Source organism: Triturus cristatus, chromosome 7, assembly GCF_964204655.1.
Source record: "Triturus cristatus chromosome 7, aTriCri1.1, whole genome shotgun sequence".
Classification (NCBI taxonomy): Eukaryota; Metazoa; Chordata; class Amphibia; order Caudata; family Salamandridae; genus Triturus; species Triturus cristatus.
In genome coordinates, this window is record NC_140590.1 from 254,026,333 (window position 1) to 254,052,986 (window position 26,654).

Here is a 26,654-nt window from a genome sequence, read left to right on the forward strand (position 1 = left end):
TACCCCCTCAATACTAACTCCAAACTATTGCATAAAAAATATTTAGGGGCAAAATATCAACAAGGTAACTATGTGTGGGTAAATACAGGTTTACTCCACATATATGTCTTCAATGTAAGTAGATGTTGAGTTAGGATAGTAAATCTATATTTACTTATATGCACAGACCTTCTCGATATTTTAGGCTGAATAGTTTGGTTATGGTAATTTGGTAACACAATGTTTCTGTACTTGATATTTCAGCATACAGCTGTCCTAAGAACCAGAGATATTCTTACAAACCTTCTGAAAATTATTATTTCAGAAGATTAGAGTGGATACCTTCATTAATGCTGGGTAGATGTACTTTGCTTTGCAAGACTGTTATTATAAATTTTTTAAGAACATTTGAGCAAAGATGTCCCCATTGTGTTATCGCTTTCTAACAATTTTATCATGAATACATATTATCAGGATTCAGTTTCAAGCTACTGATGTACCAGCTGCAGAACATTCATGCCTTGCAACTGAAAGGTATTCTACCAGGCAGGAGTTAATTCTTAGATTCTAGGCATGTTCGGTCTCTAACTGGAAGGAACAGCTTTGCTTTCGAGGATTTAGCTCAGTGGGAATGAACATACTTCCTTCATCCAAATCTCCAAAATACAAAAGTACAATTGAATGTACACTTAAATACATACGCCAAATATTGCTCCTACCATATTTGTTTTGTTGTTTTAGTCCTGAGACACCACTATATTAATAGATTCTTCACAGCATAAAGAAAAACTTGATCAGGCAGTAATTTGAACACAAATCGGATTCTTTTTCCTAAAAATAAATTCACAATTTTCGCTGGAAAAAATTGGAATGGACGTTCCCACATTCTTCTAACCACCCTCTTGACTGATCTTTGGGCCAGATTCAGTCTATTCAAATTTGAGTTGGAATTCAGTCAAGCTTGGGATATTTTACTCAAAGTTTGAATTGGGCCCACTTAATTCACACTATCATATAAAAAGGGACTATGAAATCTCTGAACAGTGTCCAACCTGCCCAATCTACTCATTCTTTAAATTCGGTCCTTTGTAGCTAGCCTTTACAACAGAACCAGCCTAATTAACATTTGATTTGGCCTCTATGTTCAACGACTTCGAGTTGTATCTAGTCTTTCCAATCTCTGATCTACTTCAAGTCTACTTTACATATATGCAGGCTCACTCTACTCAACTGGGGGAGGGGGGGCACAGTATAATGAAACAGTGCTGAACATTATCTGCTCACTTTTGTTGTGGACACTGTTAACCAGACATTAAACTTAGCAAAAGATAGTTTTCCAGTGTACTCAATTGTTGTGGCATCTCTAGTCTAGAACTGGGGAATCTGCCCACCTCAGCCGTAAAAGCCAAAACCTTAGAGGTAATTTTGGATAATAAGCTCCCTTTCAGATATATTAATGCAATTTTCGTCTCCATCTTTCTCATTTTTAAAATTGCAAAATAAATCGGCCCACTTATTCTGGAGGCCCTTCAGAAAACGATGGTCTCCACCCTCATTCTGTCCAGGCTGAATTAATGCAACACCCTTTTTGTCGGTCTTCAGAAGGGGCTATTGGCAAGACTTCAGGTTATTCAAAACACAACTGACAGACTATAGTTAAAAATTCCCAGGTGGCAGTTGCTAACCTTTATTGGCTTCCTATGCAAGCTAGGATCAATTTCAAGGCCCTCTGTATTGCCTTTAGGGCCCTACACAGGGCTAGTCCTGAGCATTTCAAACACAGGTTCTCTTGGTACACTCCTCAAAGAGAGCCCGATCTTTCTCTGCCAACCTAGTTGAAGTCCCAAAGTTCCAGCTCATGAGCTGGAGTGGTGGGAGCTTCGTCTCCGGCGCATCCAAATTATGGAACTCCCTGCCTCCTCTCCTAAAGGTGACTTCTGATCTGCTAGCTTTTAGGAAAGCACACAAAACCTGGCTCTTTATCCAGTAACACAGGTTAGTTCCGAGCCTGATGCCTTTTTGTGGTTATCATTTTCTCCTTTGCAGGGTTTTTACTTTCTCAGCGTGGGCTGTGTCTAGATGCCTCCGGGCATTAGTTGCGCTCTACAAATACAATATCATATCATCACATCATTGTCAACCTACCCTCTTAGCTGGAAACCGATTACTTAAATGTTGTGTTCCTTCTAAAATTACAACTCGCTTAGGATATTTAAACAAAGATAAAATAGGGATCGAATTTGTAGGTAGAACTCGGGACTAAACACTGTTCCCACCTGAGTAAAAAGCTCAAGAATATGAGTGTTCTTCTACTTCTTATTTGAGATTACACTCCTGAATACTATACAGTACCTAGTTATAAAGGGAACTAACTAAGTCATGTCAGAATTGTGAACTGCTTTAAGACAAGCTCTTCAAACAGGAATTCTCACTGTAAAGCCAGTAACTGATGATGTTATACTCATTTAGCAGTAGTATTTAGTGAAGTAAAAGCATGCTCATTCTGGAACATCGTGTCTTCTAGGTCATTTTCCTAAACACACAATGCAAACTGGATATAGATATCCAAAGTCTAAAGTATGTTGACTGGTTTCCCATCCTTTGGTGATAGCTTTATGATATGTTATTGCCATTTGTAAGCAAGCACACATCTATCATTTGCCTGATGCAGGCAGGGTCCATGATGGATATATCGCTTTGGCAAGCACAGCAAGTAAAAGGCAAGAGAATGCATTTCACCGAATCGCCTTCCTTCACATCTGGAGAAACAAAATTCCAATTTCCTCCTCCCATTACATGTACATGATCTTACTGGTTTAACAAACCTTCTCCATGTGCAGCGCTCAGTTGATTTCCAATTCACACTGTATAAATGTAAACATATTCATAGATACATAAGGCATCCCTCACAACAAAATCTATTTGGCAACACATGTGAAGTACTGTTTTCATGGTAACACAAAATAATTTAAATTTCCACACAGACACTTTTTTCTTTATATATATATATCTATATATATATTTATATATTGAGAAAGATAATGCAATAATTTTCACATGTAAGATTTTGGCACTTTTCACTAAGTGCTGAGATTTTGGCAAACAGTACTTCCTGTTTAATTGAGATGTGAATAACGAGTGAATCACTTGAGCCCTCAGCATGGCTTGAAATTACCAACTATGTACATTCTCAGTACTGAGCTTGGACGCAACACAACTGTGGCCTCTACCCATCAGCAAGAGTATAATAGCCCAAAGAGATCTCGAGCTCTCAACTGACTATTCACTCAGGAAATGACCTACAAATAGGCTCCACAACATTGCACTCCTAATTTCTGTGTCCCAATGTAACCCAATTTACAAAGAGTTAGATCACATGGGTTATACTGCAATTAAAGATGGGGTGAGAGGTTCATTAAATATTGCTCTCCAGCAGTACAGGCGATGGATCTCGATAGTCACACCTCTGCTACCCAGGATCCAGAGGGAGAATGCATGCCAAAAAGACACTATGACCCTGTGTCAGCCTATCCCCTTACCGTAAGCATACACGTGCCCCTAGGGACATGTGGTATGGGATATCCGCTTCCCACTGATTACCAGAGTGCACAGTCCACAAGTACACAGTATATGCTCTCGAGAGGATCGGGAAAATGGGCGGTGACAACTGTCACTTATCTACATAGTTGCAGTTTCCTTCACGAACAGAGTCACAGTGTCTATGGCTAAGTATGCCCCCAGATATGGCATTTCTTGTAGAGACATACAAGCAACAGCAGCTGTTAAATACATAACATTCAAACCAGGACACTTTTTTTTTAACAGTGATGAGTCGGCATGGAACTAGCAGACTTTTCTGATATGTTTCCTACCTGTCACTCCGCAGAAAAAGCTCTAATTTTGCCAAATCATGGATGACCTTTCCCTCAAAAACTCCACTGCATCTTCATCTTCACTAACTCTGTGTTTGTATCATTCTCAGAATCAATATGGATTTATAGGAGGATAAGCAATTTTAGATTGGAATCAACTTGCCTCTAATACCTCTTGTTCACATAGCTGATAAAACCAAAAGGGTATAGTTTCGTTCCTACTGCTCTGCATTAAACCATAGAATTCCGTATCAATTCTCTTGTCGACTCAGCAATGCCCTTCCTAAATGGCATGACTTTGGAAAAATCTGAGATAAGACAGGGACCTTTAAGGAAATATACTGTCACCTCCTTAGGTCACAGATCAGCAGTCAATTTGTAACTCAGCAGACATCCTCTCTGTCATGACCTGTTGTAGGGTGCTTTTACCAGGGAGTGGTGAGGTGGAGACACATCCTCAAAAGTCTGCACAATTCAGTCTACCCAGTTACAGCGCTTTATATAAAGTATAGAATAAGAACCAGTTCTCTACATGGTCCCTACCAGCATACTTCAATTAACCCCCACCCTTCTCCAGTCTCTGCATCTTTTAAAGAAAAAATAGGAGCGCTGTTACCAGGGATCAAAAGTTACTTGATAAAGTGACATTTGAAAGTTGTGAGATTTGGAGCGCACAAATACAGAAATGCTTTCTACAACAGATTCCTACCCCTTGCACCAGCTTTCAAATGAATCCCTCCCATTTCTCCCCAACCCTACAACGGTCCCATTCCCCAACCCCAGTTTGCAATTTTTCCAAACCAGGGGGAAAATATCAGTGCAAAAGTTAAAGCGCAATCATAGCTAAACCTTCACTCACCATCTGCAAATGGTACCAGCAGCTGTGATGCTGTATGGTCCGTTCATTCTATATTTGCAAAAGTAAAGAGGTGGAGGGGGAGCAGAAACACTCCCCAACAGAACAGGATCCACAAGTAAACATTTCCCTAAAACAGAAACTACCTTGCATCCAGGCCTGACACCCACATTCTTACGGTTCTCATCTCCTCTCTTATCACTCTCAGTAGCTGGATACTCACAGGTAAGCTTCTTTCTGATAACTAATTTATGTAACAGAAGAACCAAGATGAGAGCTGGAGGACAGTATGGCCTGAACATGGGAGGGAAAGTGCTTCTGTAACCAATGATTGTACCAGAATGAACTGAACATGAACCGGGTTTTAAGTTTTGAAACCTGCTCAGTCTTATTTATCCTTTTGCAGGGACCAGCCAGTGGCAGTATGTAACCGCACTGCTGTGCCTTGCCCTAAGGAATGTCTCCACAAGGAAGTACCAGTAAGGAAGGGGCCTAATCAGCAACCTTGGAAGGGCAGCATTTCACCTCCGGCTTTTTCACAAGACGTGTACATACCACTGGGTTAAATATCACTAGGGTCTTACATCGGGTTTGGCCTCACAATATCCACACATTGTGTTGTGAGTGATGTGCTGTTGATTTTAGCAGTAACAATAACCACAAGAAGGACTGGTTGTCAAGCAGTTAGCATCTGAATAATGAAACAATATTCACAGCCAATCTCCTTAAGGGTGTTGTAAGCCAACTCCTTGGATGTGAAGAAACACTGGCTTGTATGAAGGCAAGTGACTATCACCATACACTTTCTTGTGGTTACCCTAGGAGTTGTCCAAGACAGGTTTCAGTTCACAGGGATCAATTAGGGTAAAGCACATCTCCAAATTACCCATCTTAATCTCCCCCACGTACCCAAAGGGTTCACAGGGAGCAGCAAAATGAACATTCTTCCCTTCTGGTCTAGCAGTTTAGTTCACACATTCAGGAGATGCAGTTATGTATCTTTTATTAAGATTACATTGTTCCTCCTGGTCCAAAAACTCAGGGCATAGGACAGCACCTGGTCCCCTCTGTCAGCAAGCAAATTACGCCATCACCTGTGTCCCCTGTACTGGAACTGGAGTGATGGAGATGAGAACCTAAAAATGCACTTTAGATCAGGCCTCCTTTAAGAAACTAGTTCTATGCTCTCAGACATTTGGAAGACATTCCTCTGGGTTTTTGTATACATTTTTTTGTCAAACATAACCGCCCCTCCCGCTCCCAGAAAGGGGAGGTGGGAACAAGTGAGCAGTGATGTGGTGAGCCCTTATATACACCGTGTGTCACAGGTGTGCGAATTGGTAAAGGGAGAGGGATTTAGGGGCAAGATAAAACAATAATGAAACATTACAAGGCTCCTCTTGAACTCTACGGTTCTTTTCCCTGACATCATGAGACCGAGAGTCAACAGGAGTTTGTTGCCTTTCCTGCCTTGCCCCTATCAGGAATGAATTTCCAGGTACAAAAGAAGAGTACCAGAATGGGGGTGGGGGTGGGTTGTCAATGTGTCTTAGGGTGTTGGGGTGAATGTGAGAAAAGAGCATGGCCAGACATCAGCGTGAGTGCCTCTACCTGCAGCCTGGTCTCACAGAGACAGTGTCCATAGGCTGGCTGCAGAAACGCAACACAGGATACCCCTTCTCTTACCCGCTGATGCTTTCCAGGTTTTTGAGAGGCCACTTTTCAAGTAGACTGCCATGCTGGGTTAATTTAACACCTAACCTACAGATAAGTAGTATTTCTGCAGTTCCATGATTGGGATTTATGAAACAGTGGCTAAAACATATTTCTCTGTAAATATGAAAATATTTTCAATCCGTGTATGAATCAATCGCCCAACCGATCACCATGTGCAGGAAGTAACACGTTGTGTAAAATACCCACACAGGTCTGTCCGCTGTTCACAATCATGTCCTCTGAGAAGAAAATGGCATTCACATGGGATAGGGAAACAGGTCCTTCTAAAAAAAGATAGTTGAGTTGGGAGTGTGCGAAGCAATGTCATCTTCAAAACATGTTGCGTTGTGTTTGGATGTAAAACAAAGTACTTGAAAACACATGTTGCATTGAGGTGGGATGCGGAACAGAGTCCTTGAAGATGCATATTGCATTTAGTCAAGTGCATTTTGGCACCTGTGTTTTCCCAGGCACGTCTTCCGCGTTATGCTCCAGAGTCTGTTGTTCACTCCCACAGTGCTCCCCTCTTGTACTCCTCTGGGGAGTGTCTGCACAGTTTCATTAATCTCCTGTCTTTGGCAGCTGATATCACAATGAGATGGGTGGGAGGAGATGGGGGTGACTGACATACACATGTAATGCCCTATGCCTCTAGAAGGCTTCTCCCCAAGGAACACTCAGTTCATGTGCAACCTACAACTCTTGCTCGTTCAACCATAACACTTCAGTCAGACAGATGCAACATGACAACACGATGTTATGGGTCAAAGGAAGGAGACTTGAACCTTCAAGGAGGCTCACTTATGACTGCATATGTATATGCTATAGGAAAAGAACAGCATAGAAGGATCAACCTTCCTTTCAACCATCTCTACAACCTTAATCTCGACCTTTACTTCACATACCTATAACTGTCTCTTTCTTCAGGCAAGGAATTCTCATGGCCCATCATCCAGCAGAGAGGGATTGGACCTAAGGATGCAGACTGGCCTATCACCAGGCGCTGACAGACCACCACTGCAATCTAACGATAACATAAATGTTTCTCAATCTGCAGGTATGCTCCTGGCCCACTGTAAAGAACTCTGAAGGCTGCTATCCTACAATGTCAGCTAATAGTTTTGAGAATGATTCAGAAGAACTCAGTCATGTGTCTGCTCATGCTAATTAGAAGTAAATCATCATGGCTGTTAATGCTAAAAAGGGAGGTCTGTGGATCTCAACTTGTCTTCTAATATGCCTTAGAAGAGCAGGTATTCTCTGTATACTTATAAGAATTATACTTATAAGAAGTAAAGCAACTAGGTTGGCCCCTTCTATGTGCTGATGCTATTAAGGGATGAGGCAGTACTCCCAGTGTCCTCTGCAATGGAATATACTAGTTGAATGTGATATCAGGTCTAGTCCCATTCTTTTTACAATGATGCCTCATGGGAATAAAGAAGATGTTGATGTCCTGTTTTCTAATACTTCAGAGGAATGTGTTAACAAGGTTGGTCTCTTCCTCTATCTGCTTCACAGGGAATGAAGCATCAGAGAAGGCGTTCTCTTCGATGAGTAAAACCTCATGAAGACAAAATATGGTAGGATGGAAATATCGAGGTAATGCTTCTTGGTAATTTATCATCTGCATGGCCGATTTTTTAAATTTTAATATATTTGTTAACTGCACTCATTGAACCAAAACATATGTAGCAATTGAAGAAGCAAAACATGTGTTAGGGCAAATATGACAAAAAATAAAGAATTCACCAGAAGAGAGAGGCTTTTAGAGCTTTATGGAAGGAGAACAAGTATGTGTTTCGAATGTGAAGAGTGAGTACATGCAACAGTGCTGGACCAAGCATAGAGGTTTTCAAGTCTACCTTTGAATTACGTTTTGTTTAAGGGACTGTTGGAAGCTTGACACTGAAAGATGCAAGAATCTGGACAGAGGACAATTTGATGATTTTTGGTCTGAGTTACCATGGAGCCATGGTTACCATGGAGATTGTGATTTATAAATCAACATCAAAATTTTGAAGTCAATTCTAGATTTCACCTGATGCTTATGGATTTACTTTTAAGGTGGGAGACTGGATTGATCATGCAGACTCAAAAAACACAGCGTTTTGAAAGTTCATCATAAGGAACATTAGTTACAGTCTAATTTCAAATGAATTAAAGTTCCCACAAATTTTTTGTGAGGCACAAGAGGGGGAAAGTATAGGGTGAAGCTGCTGCAGCTTAAACCAGCCACTCTTTAATGTTTTGCCAATTTGAGCACTGAGACTCAAATAGGATTCAAATATGAAACCTATTTATTTTTACTATCTTCATCAATTTCACAAGGACATTGAAGGGAATGGAGGGCAACTTAACAACAATCTGAATATAGCTTATAACCCTAGGGACACACTTTTGATGCACTGGTTTTAAAGCAGTATGACTGATCCAATCTGCAATTTTGGATAGTCTTTATCTTACTCAAAGATGTTTAATCGCCCTGTCATCTACAAGTAGACTTGCCCGGCATTAGCGTCAGAGTGACATTAATTGACGTTCTGTCCTATTGTAAATACCAAGAAGTAAGGGAGAAAGGATCGAGTGATGGCAGACTTCACAAGTTATTACCTGTGATGAAATAAAACCTCCCAATTTACCAAACCGACCTCTGTAACAGAGAAATTAGGCAAACCAACAAAAGGTCTGCTTAGTGACTAAGCAACATTTCTCAGAGATTCAAGAAGTAAGAACAGGGAGGCAGTATCAATGTATGGCAAGTGTTTGATCACTAACGAAACATCATAGGATGTACTAAGCTGATTGTCTCACACTTCCACAAGTACTGTTGCTCTAGTGTGTCTGGGTCCGAATCAGTTGGAAGAGATCCAGAATATCATGTTCTTTGATAAAAGCTGAATTCTCCAGGATTTGTTCTAGTCAGAGTAATCTAGCAAATGGGAAATAATTGGCCAGATTTTCTATGTCCAGGCTGCTTTAGAATAGGTGTCATTATGGTGTTTTTGAGCATCTCTGGAAAAACGCAAAGTGGATCTTAATCAACTTACACTCTGTAAGTACAAGGATCTCAAACCACCAAGACCGAAAGTGAATCTTCACCTCTGAATGCGGTTTTGAAAGAGAGTAGCAATTTCAGGGAGACGGGTTACAAAATGCCCGAGAATCGAAATGGCAAATAGATGGGAACCTCAATTAGGTCTTCTTTCACCATTATAACCGCCATTAAAACTGCAGGAGTCTGAAGAGGGGGAATGAATATCCATTATGATTTTGGATAAATAAGTCTTTCTGTAAATCTATCTCCACATCATTTATAGCATCAGGCTGTACTGTAGAATGTTCTGTATTATTTAGAAACGATCACAATGATTATTGATTGCTGATGAAAATGTATTCTAAATGGAGCCGTTTTATCATAACATTGCCTTGCTTTAGAAGGAAATAGCATTTTCTAATTATTGTCAGGTAGACATGAAGCTACAGCTTCAAAGGGAGTCTGCATGCCTACACTGAATTTTCAAGTGAAACTAGAAGGCATTTACGTTTTTATACTAATGATGACAGTACAGGTTTCCCACATCTGAAACCTGTCTATATTGTTTCCTTAGAATACCCCTGTACTGATACCATGAAATGTCAGCATTATCCCACACATGAAGTGGTCTATGATAGTTTAAAGAAAATGGCTGCACCTGCATTGAACAATACTCTTGATACATGTTGCCTCCTGTAGCAGAGTGAAACTCTAATTTGGCTGAAAGGCTTTGGGGCACTTGCTAGACCTTTGGAAAAGATGATGTCATTTAGTTTCAACTTTCTTTGCTTTCGGTAAACCGTCAAGAGAGTGGTCACCCTGTATGCCTGACGCTATCAGCTTCCCAAATCGGTGTGCTCCAGTAGCTGCAATTCTATCCCCTTTTTTCTTGTGTATATCAAGTGACACCATTCTGTGAACTTTGGAAACCGTCTATAATGTGCCTTTTTGTTTGTGCCTCTGAAAATCCATAATTTATGCAATATGGCCTGAGTAACTGGCCCCGATCCAAACCCACCACAAGAGACTGTCCACTTGCGATAAGGAGTATGACCACTTTGTAATGGTACCCATCTTTGTTGCACCCAGAAAACACCAGCTAATATATTTCAATGGATTATAGTTTACCAGTGAATGAGCTTAAAATAGCTTGTGGGGTGAATGCTAAAAAGGGTAATGTGGCAGTGAAGATGAGTGTGTGCCCGGTGGTGTGTTGCCATTAGTTCTGCTCTGTCCAGCCCTCACTCGTTTAGGGGAGCTGCCACTGAAATACATTGAGCTCACCTAACATATATGATTCCTTTGGCATTGATTTGCTTACTGTTCTTCCAAAAGGGCTATGCAAGCCTTACTTATGTATTTGGCACTATAAGTTGGAGAAGATTTAAAACTATCTCAATTTCTAAGACTTGGAAAGATCTCGATGCAGCAGACATTTAGTTGAACCAATCTATATGCTTTCTACACTAAAACCACTGTATTCTTGCTTACATCTATCATTCTGAGAAAGCTGGATTTGACTATGGTCAATGCCAGCACAGTGAACACCGGTCACAGATATCCAGGCTCTTACATGGGCTAATGCTAGTTGTTTTTCTTGCAATCTTCGAGTAATTCTCACATAAACTACAATAAAATGTAAATGTCAAGAGGTCCTGTCTATAAAGCTTTCGCATGGATATCAGGACTTAGACAAGTACTTTATAGTTGAATCTAATTTGTGTTGAGTCTTTCATGAGGAAAAGATCAGCAAAGTATGCATTCATGTTTAAAAAATGCTTGCACATTTTTGGCACAACATAGTTTGCGTATTCTCGAGCAAAAGCTATGCAAGGTATGCACTCGCATACATAATGTTTGTGAGTTACTGGCGCAACTTGGTTTCAAAGTATTTGCAAGTAAAAGGTTAGCAAGGTACCCACTCACATACAAAATGCTTAGAAGTAATTGGCAACATTTAACACGCATGAGAGAAAAGTTCACAAGTCCATAAACATGGGAAACCTGTGAAACTCTGTGGGTTGGCCAATGATTGGGAGCACTGCAAGACTATGTTAGGGTAATAAAAATGTAGCACAACACTGTTCATAATTTCACTGTAATGCTGAAGAAAAACTAGATTTGCCAAGCTTTAAATGTGGGAAACCAGTAGACTGACAGAGGTTGCACAGCTACGTCCCCTACTCTTCAGAACTGCTCATTCCTCTGTGTCTGGCAAGCTACTGGTAAATAACGTGTCATGGTTGATATGTTCCCCAAGTAATATAGTTATTTTCAGGTAATTAATCTGCTTGACTGTCATCTGTCTCTATTGCTCAGCTTCTGGCTGGATCAGACACTACTTTGCACAGCTTCTCATAAAAACATATATATCCATTACCCAACATGACCTGTGTGTGGTAAGTGGCTGTTTAGACATTATCCTTACTCCATAACTAGAAGTCAATGCATTCCTCAAAATAAGCAAATTAACCAGCTGTCCTATGCATCATAATTTCAGAACTTTGGTCAGATTAAAAAAAATAGCTTTGACTATATTGTTCAACACAAAACTAAAGATCATCTTGCATTAGTCTGGTCAATCTGCAACAAGGAGGCAATGTTGAACTGAGACAGTATGCCCAAACCAGGAAGTTTTAGAGTTTTTCTAATGATACTCACTCAAATACAGTGCGATAATCTACCTGACCCAACCGAGATGCCTAGTGTGAGTTTTTATGCTGAAGCGTCCAAACCATTTGTATTTTAAAAGATAAAACTATGTAAACATACAGGTCTAGAATGCAAGTACATATACTTTGATGAGTGGCCCTGGAAATGCAGAGCCAGTAGGAAACTGTTTGCATTTTGATGCATCAGCTACAAAGAAGCAGGCCTAACATGAGATTACTTGTATACTGACTGGGTTAGCCTAAAGAAGCCAAGGGTGGCATTAATTGCATTCCTTCTTATCTGAGGTCAATCTAGAATTGTGGGGGAGAGGAGTAATTAAAGAGTGAAGCCATGTTGTGCCAGTTCTAAAATCTACGTGCCAGGGAAACTCCATCCCATTCTCTTCTCCCATACCTTGCACTGAATTTGAATTCCTTTGAACCCCTAGCCTATTCAGAAGCTGGTGTGTCGATCTTTATGTAAAACCTGTGCATTTCTATTAAAATATCGAGTTCTCTTTTTTTAAATGTGTAGTACATTCAAAAATGACTCCTCCTGTAAGATGTGTTAAAAATCAGCTAGGGAAAGGACTTTGGGTGAGTGGGGAATGAATTGTGAACAGACTTTCGCAATCACCTCTCTAAGAAGAATTTAAGAGCTCGGTCGATGTTCATTCGATGGCCAACTCTGGTGACTCCCAAGTCAATGTAGTCCTCCTTGGTGAGAGAAGGTAGGTGACTGCCATCTATCTCATTGTCCAGAAAGTGTTCCCGGTGCTCTCCCAAGTTCAGGTATTCCAGCCAATCAGCCACATCAAACTTTGTCCAGAAGTGCAGAGGCTTAGCAGCAAAAGATTTGTCCGATGGAGGAGGCATGAAGTGTGTAGGGGAGAGGGACCTACTCCCAGAAGAGAAGTTAGGGAAAGAATCACCTCCCGACGTGGGAGACCCTCGAAGTTCGTAGATTCCAGTGTAGACTGGGGCAGTTGGCAAAATGGGCAAGGACGAAGGGCGAGGTGTGGGGTTGATCTTGTGCTCTGTGGACAGAATCGATGGACTGGGTGCTCGTCTCAGAGCAGGTCGGATGTCAAAATCAACACTTTTGGGGTGCTTTGGCACAGGCTGTGGAGACTTCGGCCAGTTGTGGTACAAGCTGCTCACTGGCTTGGTAGAGATCAAGGTAGAAGAAGAATCGTCAGCAAATCTACAAATAGAAACAAATTAAGAATTAATCATGAGTCAACTAGTCTCTCCTTTCATTGAACGAGTGCAAATGGCAGAGGAGAAAGCACTGATATGCATTCATGCTTACACAGTAACATCTGCTATTGGAGAATTTATTATCTATACACAACTCCACTCTATGAATTGACTTTGAGGGCAGGAGCTAGGAGACCTACTACCTCTCATGTTGGTTCGTATTGATAGGGTAAGACTAAAGAGCGCCTCCACAGTCAGCCACACTTCAATATAAGACACATTCAACCAAGAAATCTCTAAGGAAAGAAAATAAACTGTCGGACACCTACTCCTCTGCCAAACTGTGTTCCTACACTCCCCCACGCATCAAGGAGAGAATACAATCAGTAAGTTTGCTTGGAAGGGAAGGAATATTATGCTCATCTTCAGCAAATACATAACCAATGTGGACTCACAAGTAGTTTTAACAACCAGGCTTTCCGTGCCCACAGTTTAAATCCTTACCTTTATAGAGGTAAACAACTATATCGAATATGAGTAGGAGACTTTACTTGCTACTTGAAAGCAGCTAGACTGCTCTAGATGGCTAGTGTTTCCTCCAGTGACGCACAACCCTCAGCTTTTTTCCCTCAAAGTGGGACCCTGTAAAAAATGTGGTTATTGGTTGAGGGGAGGGAAAGTTCTACTGAGGAAAAAACTACAATTCTTGTCAGGGTGTACCACAAAAAGTCACCGAATTACCCTGTGCCTACCCTCTGGTAGCTTGACACAAAGCAGACAGCAGAGGCAGTTTGTAAAGTATTTATGCAGCACACAAATGGTAATTAAGTAAAAACACAGCCCAAGAAAAATCCCAAAGTAGGATCCTGTAAAACGTGTGGTTATTGGTTGAGGGGAGTGAAAGTCCCACTCAGGCAATAACCACAATCAGTGTCAAGGTGAACCAAAAAAAGTCACTGAATTACCCTATGCCTAACCCTCTGGCAGCTTGACACAAAGCAATCAGTAGAGGCAATGTGTTAAGTATTTATGCAGCACACAAGTGGTAATAAAGTAAAAGCACAACACAAGAAAAATCCCAAACCAATTTAAAGAAGTAGATTACATTTTAATAAATAAAATGATACCAGAACCACAAAAATCCAATCAGTAGAACCAGAATATTAACTTTTAAAGTTGTTAATAAAAATAGCGCCAAATGCACAGACCACCAAATGTGATTATCTGGTTGCTCTGGACCGGGACAAGTTGAGGCCTGCAATGGAGCGCAGGCAGGATACAGGGACCAGGTTAGTCTAGCTGAGAGTTGTACCTAATGTCCTTAATGTGAGGCTCGGCATCAGATCTGATCAGGAGCTGCACGGTGCTGCAATGCAAAGTTCTGCGTCCAGTTGCCTCGCACTGTGTTGGTTGCAATGAGGCTGCTGAACAGGAGCAGCAAGGTGCCAGTGAAGCCAGGTCCTGCTGCGATTTGCGTTGTGCCATTTTGAATATGGCTGCCGATCAGGAGCTGTGAGGGGCTACGATGCAAATTCCTGCGTTGAGTTGCTTTGCACTGCATTAGAATTGATGGAGCCAACAGTTAAGCAGGGAAGAGTATACTCTGATTCCAATCAAGGGTCAATGACCTGGGGAGGCACCTCTCAGGGATCAGGAGCTCACTCCAGCAGATGCCAGCAGCATAAAAGAGGCGGGTCCAGCGCAACAGGTCAGCTGGGCAGTTGCAGGAAAGCCTCTCAAGCTTGATTTGTCCCTGTATCCCACACAGGAGGTCATCCAACTGACCCTTGAAGTCACTTATGTTTCCATGAGATGAAGATAAGCAGGTTCAATCTTCCTTCTCAGACAGTAAGGCAGTACTCAAGCAGCAGCGCAGTCCTTTTGTAAATGTCCACAGATCCAGGAGTGTTCCAGAGAATGGCTCTGGAGTTCAAATAATCACACCTGGGACAGCATTGTGTGCGTAAAATGCCCAATACTATGCCCACATCTGGCTTTGAGACGTTCTTCCCCTGTCAAGGCTCTAAACGTTCTCGGGTGACAAAAAACAGTGCATGCCTTGTGTCCGGTTCCTTTGACCTCCCTGTCATACTGCCAGGAAGACCATTCTGTCCACACCTAAGTCCTCTTTGTGCTGCTGTCTGGAAGCAATACAAAAACTCCAACAGCAGAGCTACTCACAGTCATGTGACACAGGACATTGGCTGAAAGCACAAATGGTTAGGACAAGAAAATGCCAACTTTCTCAAAATGGCGCTTTTAGAATTCTGACTCAAAATCCAATTTCACCATTAAAGAGGATTTTAAATTACAATTAATTTGAGTGCAAATAGTATATTTCTACCTGCTCCCAATCTAAAGTAATCATTTATTAAATGTACTAAAGTAACTCAGTGTTGGTCAATGGGAGAGCTAGTGCTTTAGGAGTTTTTCTTTGTCAAGATATATAAAATATAAGCACACATGTCCTACTTGTTAAACACATTGTCTCCTGCCCAATGAGCGTTTAAGGCCTACCTTAGGGGTGACTTATAAGTAACAAAAAGGATGGTTTAGCCTTGGCAAAATGTTTTTTTTTGCTGGGTCGAAATAACAATTTAAAACTGCACTGCAGGCTACAGTGGCAGGCCTAAGACATTATTTTAAAGGGCTACTTTAGTGGGAGGCACAATGAATGATGCAGGACCAATCAGACAGATCCTGTAGGACCATTTACTAGGGCTTTACTAGTATATTGCATGTGCAATTTAGGTGTAGACCAATTTTACCAGGTTTGAAGGAGAGAGCACTTTAGCACTGGTCCACAGTGGTAAAGTGCAGTCCTAAAGCTAACAAAAACAAAATCAGCAAAATAGGAGAAGTGAAGGCAAAAAGCTTGGAGGAATACTGCACCAAACATGTCAGGTCTAAATATCCTAATACTAGTTGCACAGGGTGGTAAGTGAATAGCTAGTGAAGTTAATGACGGTACAGATGATTAACATTACAAATACAAACTGTAGGGGAATCGTCTCTTTTTGTATGGTCACCCCCAAGTTTTTGGATTGATGCTGCTGGTTTTTCAACTCAGAGAGTGCACTGAGGCCTGCTAACCAAACCTCAGTGTCTGTGCCCTTACCCTTAAACAGGGCCATCAAATTTGCTCATACCCAACAAGCTAAGCTAGCTTACTGTTAAGTCCCTCGTAAATGGTACTCTGGGCACGTAAATTGGAGGGCAACTGCAGGGATTACAGTACTGGTTGTGCCACCCTGGTTGTGATACAAGTTAGAAGAGCTCTCCAGCCTGCCAATTGCAGGCTGGAAGAGCTCTCTAAGCTGCTAGCCCTTATTTGTCATTCAAAGTAATGGCAAAGCCAGACTTCCCTCTGGTATTTGTGTAAATCACCCCTACGGCAGGCTTATCGAGTCCTAAGGAAGGGTGCCACATACCTCATGGGCAGAACATGTTTTCCACATATTTTGATAGTACGAATACAAAACTGTTGTTTTCACTGTGGAAAGGCTTGGTAGCCCCATTGGCAAGAACAAAGTTAAACGCTGACCCCTCAGCTGTGCTAAAGCTGAAACAGAGCAATCAAAGTGGGTAATACAAGGTATCAAACAACTCGTTACATAAAGTCCAACTTGATTTCAAGTCAAATTTAATGCAGCAATTTGCAGTGTGCAACTTTACCAAAGTTGCCACTTGGTTGCCTTTGGTCCCCTGTGGAGATAACGGTTGACCACGGGGTCCTGTCGCTGAGACAGCTTTCTGCCTTCCAGGGAAAAGGTGCTAACAACTCCCAAGGAAGGATACAATGGGGGCCTGCTCCGGAAAGAGGTGTCACCTGTCGACTGCAGGAAGCCATATGGATATTGGCCCAAAAGGCGAGCTTTACAGGAGAAGCCGTCTTAAAGGGGCAAACTGATTACACTTGGGAGAGCGGCTGCTACATTTTTTAGGCAGACAGGCTGGTATTATGGATAGGAGAGGGGAAAACATTTGCCAAATTGGTTTTGCAAGGGCCTGCAGAAACCTTGGTAGCCACACTTCAGGGTTTGGCCCGCCATATTGGAAGTGGGCAGAATGGTGCATCCTGGGATGCCCAGGAGCCACACTTCGTAGGAAATGGTCATCAGGAGGGAGGGAACCTGGTAATCCATTGGCTACCAACCGCATCCTATCCTGAGGGAATTTTCTGATAAATAGGGCACCTCAAACTCAGGACTGGACTGGACTGGAAGAAGGACCCAGGAAGGACTGACCTACTGCACCGTGGAAACAGCAACGAAAGGCTGCACCATCGTGGACAGCACCTGCTGCACCTGACGGCTAGCAAAGGAGAGGGGTTGTGGCTGCAATGTCCTGCCCAAGGGGAAGTTGTCTCCAAAGCCCAGCCGAGACTCCATGGGCCAGCTGACTGGCCTCCTGTTTACAGCACAGGTACACAACAGCTGAAGAAAAGTGCTGCGGCAAGTTGGAAGCACAAAGTCATTCAACCTGCCACCAAACACTGCCATGCAGCACCAGGGATCAGGCCCCAACGTACTAAGTTATACCTAAGTTCCCTGAGTGCAGGGGTGTTGTTAGAGTGCAGCTAGGACATCCAGAGGATGAGTAATCAACCAGGATGGATTGGCCTGCGACTGCGATTCTGGGCAATTGGTAGTCCAGTGGAGACTGGACTTGTGCCAGCACCAAGAGAACTTCGAGGGAAGTCAGCCCTGTGACCAGGATGGCCTCACCCCCTTCAAGGACCAAGGAGTCATCGCAGCAAGACCTCCATAGACCACATCGCATCCACAGCATCCTTGAGCATCTTCAGCAGTCTTAATCCCTTCCATCAGGACCAGAAACAAAACAGGAACAGAAAAGCCCTGCAAAGTATAAAAGAGACCAAACTGACTGAATGCTGCTTCACCTGCTAAAGGGACCTGTTTCTGAGGATCTTGCTGGTCCCCCTGACTGGCTCCCAACTAGAGTTGGTCACCTAAAGTGACTCAAAGTGACCACATTACAACTAGCCCAAATTTTCCAGTTAAAAAATTTACACTTCTTCTTTAGTGTAGCCTTCCTGCTCAGAGCTACAGCTACCCAGTATTGAGCTGAAGGTTTGACAAACAAAACCTAAGGTTCCTAAAGAGGTTGGAAAGTGTATTACACGGTAAAGTTGCACAACCACACCATATAATGCACTCCATTGCCTCACACAAACCTTGTTCTTCTCCATCAAGAAATATTCTTTAATATTTATAAACACTGGAAAAGAATTGCTAGCTAATCCCTCGATAGAGGGAAAATGAGGAGGACAGTGAAATAGATACAAATATACTGATTAACTTCATTCCTCCAAAAGGACTGACCTACTTGAGTGTCTGCTCTGGAATCAGAGTAGAAACAGTGGTGTTTGGCAAGGGTGTGGGCAGGTCTCCGTGTGGCTGTTTTAGCAAAAAACATTCAATGAAATATTCCCTACAGAAGTAGCTCATTTACATTTAGAATAATGGACTGACACATGGCAAAGTCTAATTGGTCCTGCTGTGTTAATACTAAGGGTACCTGTTCAAATTTAGGGTGTAAAGGAATATGTTACTTACCTGGTAAAAATCTATTTGTGGCATGTAGTGCTGTAATTCACATGCTCTATATACTACTGATTTGGGCTTGAACGTTTGCAGCTTGTTTTTCTGGAAATAAGTCTTTTCAGTCATGCAGTATAGTAAACCTCCGTAGCTGGCAATTCAAATGGGCTCTCCGGCTGTGTAGAGATGAAAGCTTTAGATAGGAAAGTTGGATGACCGTGCAAGTAGAACAAGTCACGTACCTTTTTGTAGACTCTATCTAGCGGCAGATTCCTCACCTTTTGAATATTTGCTAGGTGTCAGACTAGATTCAGAAACTTTTCAGCCATACCACTGCTCGCGGGAAGGTGGTGCCTTGTGATTTAGCCCTGACACCGTTCTGTTCCAGAAATTATATGCAGGGCCTATATAGTGGCCATTCCAGTGCACTGTCAGTTGCTTTGGATACTCTCAACGTCCCCAGATGAAAAACACCAAAAACAAGCTAGTAGACAGTGTGCAGATTCCTAGACCTGGGATCTTATTGATGGGTAGAGTCCCACCCCAGAACGGAGAGGAAAGGAAGATTGGTGAGGAATCTGCAGATAGATATAGTCTCAAAAACAGCATTGCCAAATGTAAGCAACTTGTTCTTCTGACAGAGACTAACAGCCTCAGATAAGTCAACTTTTGATTAGAATCCTCACTGGATTCAAGTTAGCCTGGCTGATGAGGTGTGGGGTGTTACCCCAAAACTGGTTCCAGGAAGCTTGTTTCCGGTCCAGGGAAGACCTGGCTTGGTAGTTCAGGCTGGAGTGTTCCCCTGAGGAACAGGGTCAAGACTGATTTGCATATGGCTGGGTTTGAACTGGGGTGACAAAGTGAGCTAAAGAACGATGATGGATTCAACCCAGATCTGTGACTGGGGGAGAGTGTCTGAAACGTTTCAGTGCTCAGTCCATCATCTCCTTGTGTATGCTTTGGTCACACTAAGTTGGCAGGGTATGCCCAGAAGTGGAGCCCTTGCTCACTTTGCCACTGGATTCAAGCTAGTCTGGCTGATGAGGGGTGTTACCACAAAACCAGTCCCAGGATGCTTGTTTCAGGTCCAGAAAAGACCTGGCTTGGCTGTTCTGTTCCCATGAGGAACAGGGTCAAGACTGATTTGCATATGGTTGGGTTTGAACTGGGGGGGCTATGTGAGATAAAGAATGATGATGGATTCAAGCCAGATCTGTGACTGGGGGTGAGTGTCTGAAACGTTTCAGCGCTCCGTCCATCATCTCCTTATGTTTGACCTGTAGGTTTAACAGGTCCAGGTGCTTGGAAATGCAATAATGGACAAACCTTTTCCACTTGGTTGCCTAACAGACTGGCGCAGTGGGTCTGCATGCTTCTTTGAAAATATACATGCACTCTTGAAGGAGCTAGAGACAGCCAAATTCTGGAACCGAAGGAGCAAAATTGCTAGAGCGAGATGCCTGGAGTTGGGGTGCCTGATTGTGCTTTGGTTCTGACTTAGAAGGTCCGGCCTTTCGGGGAATTTCTCATAAAGGGTAACTGAAATCTCGAGAAGGGTTAAGATCGAGGGTTGTCCGGCCCATGTGGGAGCTACCAGTATGAGAGTGAGGGAAGTTTGCTCAAACTTCCAGATCACATATGGGGGAAGTAGGAGAGGAAGACAAGCATAGGCAACGATCCCTGATCAATTCATCCATAGGATACTGCCAACAGACTGGAGCTTGGAGGTGCAGTTTTTGCATTTCGTGTTTTGGGCTGTGGGGAAGAGGTCAACCTCGAGGATCCCCCAATGGTGGAAGTATGGAAGTAGGACTTGTGGATGGAGTACCCACTAGTGGATTTCTTGCCACATCCTGCTGAACAAGTCTGCAAAATCACTGGCCAATCCAGGAAGGTACTCCGCCAACAGGTGTATCGATGCTGAAGTGCCTAATGCCAAATGTGCTTCATCAGTGTTGACCAAAGCGGTGAGTGTGTGCCGCCTTGATATTGAAGATAATACATGGTGGTCAGGTTGCCTATCTTTATGAGGACCAATTTGTGCTAAATCTTCTGAAAAAAAAAGCTTTGAGAGTTAACTTGATGGCTAGGAGCTCGGAGTAGTTGTTGTGGCAACCACATGCCCTGAGTAATTAGTTGTTGAACTAATTACTCAGATGAACTCCCCGATCTGAGAGTGTAGCATCCCTCTTAATGATCACCTGCAGAACAGGGCTCGTGAAGGGCCAGCCCTGCCACAGATTTTTGCTGTTCCGCCACTGCAGATAGCGATGGGTGCTGGCCTGTTTCAACACAAGATCCTCCAAGTGACCATCTGCCTGTGACCATTGTGCTGATAGGCATTGTTGCAGTGGACGCATGTGTAGCCTGGCATGGAGGATAATGGCTATGCATGAGCCCATCTTCCATGTGATCATGATTTGGCTGAAAAAGAGGTGTTATCTGCTGAAATGCTTAAAATTTGCCAGTGAGTGTATTGAGAAGGACCCCCAGAAATGGCTGGATCTGAAGGGGTGAGAGGTGGGACTTGACACTATTTATGGTGAACCCCAAAATGTGGAGGAGGCATATAGTGGCTTGCTTGTGAATGGGACATTAGTATTTTCCTGCACTCTTGATCAGCGAACCAGCTAAGTAGGGGAACACGTGGATCCTGCCCCTTCGGAGATGTGTGGTTACCACAGCTAAGCATTTGGTGAATACCCTGGGGGCTGTGGTGACACCGAATGGCAACAATTTGAACTAATAATGTTGACTACTTAACACAAAACGTAGGCAGAGGTGATGACTGGTATGGATAGGTATGTGAAGCTAGGCACCCTTCAAATTGAGTGCAGTCATGAAGTCGTCTTGCTGCAGCAGAGGGATGAAATCCTACAGAGTGACCATGTGAAAATGTTCTGAGAGGATGTTTTTGTTGAGGGGTGTAAGATCCAGTATGGGCTTTAGAGACCCGCCTTTTGGGGGGTTTAGAAAGTTTAGAGAGCACACACCTTGCTGTAATGCTGCAGTTGTACTGGTTCTATTGCCCCTTTGAGAATGAGCGCTTGAACTTCTTAAAGGTGGCGCGGCATTCTGAGAGAAGGTGTGGCTGAGGGGTGATATGTTTGGTGGGGTCAAGATGAGCTCCAGGCATTAGCCGTGCTCTATGAGGGGGAGAACTCACTGGTCAGAGATGATCTTTTCCAAACGAGGAAGAAATCCCTGCAGTCTCCATCCCTACAGGTGTTGTGTGATCAGGGGGAATAGAAGGGAGTCACTGCTTGGAGATGGGGGCTCCTTTAGCTGAGCTCCTTTTGCCCATACCTCTGGTATTGTTGCCTCTGTAGGCCCCTCTAGAACACCTGTGTATTGACTGCTAGAGGTATGGTTGTTGATGCCTTAAAAGGAGATGGGAGGGTGTGGGGACGTGGTCTTACTGCCCCATCTGTACTGTGATCCCTGAAAGGACCCCCTTGGAGTGGATCTCTGAAGGGCATCCATGCCCTATTTTTATTTTAATGATTTGCAAGCATCTGGTCCATCTGCAACCCGAAGAGGTGTTAACAGATGCTGCTGTACTTCGAGTTTAATGCCAGAGACATAAAACCAGGCTTGACATCTAACCAGTATACTTTTGTTCACTCCCCTGCCCACAGTGTCAGCTGCATATAGGGCGCAGAAGATAGTGGCATTAGATATGGTCTTTCTCTCTGTTACCAGCTCTTACTCACACTGCCTATACTCCTCAGGGAGGTGTTTAATGTGTTCCTCTATTTCATCCCAATGCACCATCATATCGGGAGAGCAGGATAACAGAGTGGAAAAATCCTCCAATGTGTGGCTGAAGGTACTGTCACCCTTTACCCGCTGCTTCCCGCTTTTTACTCTTCTTGCCAGGAGGTGGAGCGTTCTTGTAGCCTAGAGGTTTGTGTGCTTACAAGCTGTAGGAACTACGAGCGAGTCTGGAGGTACTTGGCCACAGATGTGGAGAGGATCATTGTGTGAGCTTATATATATTTTTTAATAACCCTTGCCTTGAATGCATCTTTGAAATTCTCAGGGGCGGTCTTGAGCATTCCTTAAAGCATAGAGAGGAAATGAAAGGTAAGTTAAGTCTTGAATACCGTTTCAACTAGGAAGTCATTGTTTCTGGACAACATGCATATCAAAGTTAAGATATGTGGTTGCCCTCTGTATAACCCTGTGGTAGGTAGCAGTGTCATCAGGGGGAGGTTTGGCTACATACAGATCAGGGTCTGTATCACCGGAGGGCTCAACATCATAGTCATCCCACAGGTCACTAGTCTCAGCAGGATACAGTGGGCTGCCACTGTCATATCAAAATGATGACATCTCTGTTGAATCTGAAGGAAGAGAGGCATAAGGTGGTGGTGGTGGTGGTGCAGGAAGTGGTGCTGAAGAAGGGGGAGAAGTAGGAGGAAGAGTGGGCTAAATTGGAAAGAGCTAGACCGCTGTCCTTATGTCTCTTATGTTCTGGTGTTGGAGGAGGGGACAAAGCAATTGGTTCCTCTGAAGTAAATTTCCTCTTCCTTGGAAGAGACTCCTGTGGCTTCGGCATCAGCGTTGTGGAAAGTTTGCTCATCTGCGGGTGAACAAACAGATCCTGCTCACGAGCATCTAACTCATCTTGCAGGGATTGAAGCATAGGCTGCTCTGTATCTTCAGAGCGGCCATCAACAGAGTTTTTGGCACCAATAGTGCCTTTGAAGTAGAGGCTGTTTAGGTGCCAATATGGGCTTCAGGGATGAAGGTGTTGGTGCGGATGTTGGATTCAGTGCCAGAGCTGAGGACCCAGTTGGCTCCGGAAGGGCACGAGACTAATGAGGGATCTTTGGAACCAGAGAGGAGCATTGTTGTCTCCGAAACCTTTGGCCAGTGCTGACCATGGCCCGAAGGCAGTGCTGGTCTGACAGGCTGTTGCTGAGACTCTGGGTTCGATGCCCTATCCCCACTGGGGTGGTGCTCTGCCTGTCCACGTGGTCGCTGCCCTGCGTGACCATGGGTTTTGTGTGGATGACAACCATATTCACAGATGAAGTCTTCCGCAATTGTGGAGCTTCGAGATCTGGTGGATTTCGAGGGTGAGCTCTCCTCCAAACTGGACTTGACCACCTGGCCCTCTAAAAGACTGGCTTCTTCCGCCACCTCGACTTCACGTTCCCTGAAGATGTTGAGCGTGTCATCAAACTCCTGCCTCTGCATTCTCCAATGGGCTCACCTCCGCTCACTTCGGTACCTGGAATGGCCCTGTGGGAAGTATTGGAAGGGAGTCCTTTCTATCACTGACATAGCATTCTTCTAGAAGCGGTTCCACAGATGATGTTCATAGAGTAGAGACGAAAAAAGAAACTGTATCAAGGAACTGCCGCAGTGAGTTCTTCAATCAGCTAGGTGTCAAGTAATTGAGTGGGCCGGTGATAAGCGACGTAAGGCGATGAACACGGAGCTTGAAGGGTCCACATCCAAACCATAACACTGGAACTGGTGCCCATGTACTTTGCCAAAAAAGGGAGGAGTCACTATATCTCGTGACTCGAAACACTTTTTAGGTTTAAATCTTTTTATTAAGCCAAAGCCACACAATGAAAGGTGTGAAATGAACGAGCCATGCAGGGCTCAGCAGGCTCAGATTGAGATGTGAGAAGCAGCTTACAATATAAACGGAAAAACGTTATACCCCCCGCCCCCCAACAAAGAGGCAAAAGGGGGAAGAAAGAGGAAAGGAAACAGAAAAAGGGAAGGGAACCACTCATACCCACTCGGCGTTCTCTATTTCCACTCAATGCGGTGTGGGCCTGTATGTTCTTGGGGGAGCTGAAGTAGTTCATCCATAGGTGTCAGGGGTAGTAAGGTGCAGGAGGCGTAGGTATTTGGGGCAATACAGTTCTCTAAATTCTGCGGCTAACAGGGCTAAAAATGGTTGCCCGAGCTCACAAAAAGAAGAGCCCTTGCCAGCCAGGGTGAGGGAGATCTTTTCCATGCCCAACACATGCCAGAGACGGTGATATCACCCGGTGTGAGTGGGAACCTGGGCCTATTTCCAGTGTACAAGTATATTCTGTGTGGCCGTACCACAAGCAATGGTTATTTGCTTCCCCCTAGGAGATCTCAAGGGATAAGTGATTGGGGACTCCCAGCAAAACGTATGCAGGGAACCGGGGGAGTTCCGTGTCCAAATGTTTGTCCATCTCGTCCAGGACATGTGTCCAGTAGGGTTGAATGTGAGGGCTGTCCCATAGGAGGTGGACCAGGGAGCCTGTCTGTCCGTAGCCCCTCCAACAGTCTGAGCTATGGGCGGGGTCAACCTGGTGTAATCTCTCTGGGGTATAGTATCAATAATAAACTAGTTTAGCGAAAGTTTCAGTCAGGCCTACGTGTGTGGCTGTGTGGCGGGCCCTATAACATGCTCCGTCCCACTCCTGGGGGCTAAGATCTCATCCCAAACATCTCCCCCACCTTGCCCAACCAGCGTGGTAGGTATGGGTATATCTGGATAAGAGCATTTTGTAGAGATCGGAGATAAGCTTCTTATCAGAGGGTCTTGTGATGAGCCAACGCTCATAGTGAGTGAGAAGTCGCGAGGCTTGCGCCTGGTTGTCGGGGTGAAGGGCCCAGTGTCAGACTTTTAAATAGGGCATGCGCTCCGTTTTCGGGAGACCATGATCAGCCCGAATTTGCGGGAAAGGGATCACCTCCCCTATTTGGAACAATTGGCCGAGGGCGCGACAGCCCGCCTCTCTCCATCGAGCAAAGGCCAGTGGACCGACGCCGGGCCCAAAATCTTGGTGATCCAAAAAGGAGGTGAGTGGGGACGGAAAAGTGGTAAGGGCGTGTCAAATATTGACTCGGTCTCACACCTTAAGAGTGGAGCCTGTGACATGGGAGGCATATAGATTGGGCGGTCGATGGCGCTTGGGCATAAAAGGGATCTTTATTAGTGACGTGCCCGCAACGGCTCGGTCCTGGAAGAGCCAATGCTTTTCAGATTCCGCTCTACTTCACTCAACCAGGTACTGCAGCTGAGTGGCATAGTAGTATAGCGTTAGATCCGGAACTCCGAGACCTCCCTCGTGCGGCGGAAGAAAGCTCACCAGTCTCTTCATTCTCGGCTTGCGCCTCTGCCAGATGAAGGAGGAAAGATCAGACTGGATCCTTTGCAGCCAACCTGCGGGTGGTGGGAGGGGTAGGGTCTGAAAAAGGTACAGGTTCTTGGGGAGAATGGTCATTTTGATGGCCGTGATGCGCCCCAGTCACGATATCGGGTATCGTTTCCATTTCAATAACGCCGTCCGTATATGCGTTTGCAAGAGGGCGTAATTGATTTGTCGCATGGTTTGTAGATTCAGAGCCAACTGTATGCCGAGTTAAGGAATCGATTCATCTGACCATTGCAGAGGGTAACGAGCCTGGAGGTCCATCAATACAGCCTGTGGTAGGGATAAACCGAGCGCCACTGATCTCGTAAGATTGATTTTAAAACCGGAGGCTCTCCCAAAGCTCTCTAGTTCCTCCAAGAAACTGCACAAGGGGTCTCAGGCTGTGAGAAGGTGGCCAGCACATCGTCCGCATAAAGGATCCCTGTATGGGTATTGCCACCAAAACGGATGCCAGTGATCTGAGGGTAATCTCGGACCCTCTGGGCGAAAGGCTCCATGTAGAGTGCAAAGACCAGGGGCTACAGCGGGCACCCTGTCTAGAGCCTCTAATGATGGGGAACGGTGTGGAGGAGTATCCATTCACACGGACTGTAGCATTTGGAAAGCGGTAGCAGTTCAA

The 26,654-nt window shown here is 44.0% G+C and overlaps 1 protein-coding gene across 1 annotated transcript in view; it reads right to left on the bottom strand.

Moving 5' to 3' along the window:
* Nucleotides 1–2,988: 2,988 nt before the first annotated feature.
* The window catches only part of SHANK1 (SH3 and multiple ankyrin repeat domains 1), a 1,748,119-nt gene continuing 1,724,453 nt past the window's right edge, over nucleotides 2,989–26,654 (bottom strand). The window contains exon 24 of the mRNA XM_085616131.1: nucleotides 2,989–13,315. Coding sequence (XP_085472257.1) covers nucleotides 12,745–13,315 — 571 coding nt within the window. The 3' untranslated portion in view covers nucleotides 2,989–12,744. The remainder of the gene's footprint in view (nucleotides 13,316–26,654) is intronic.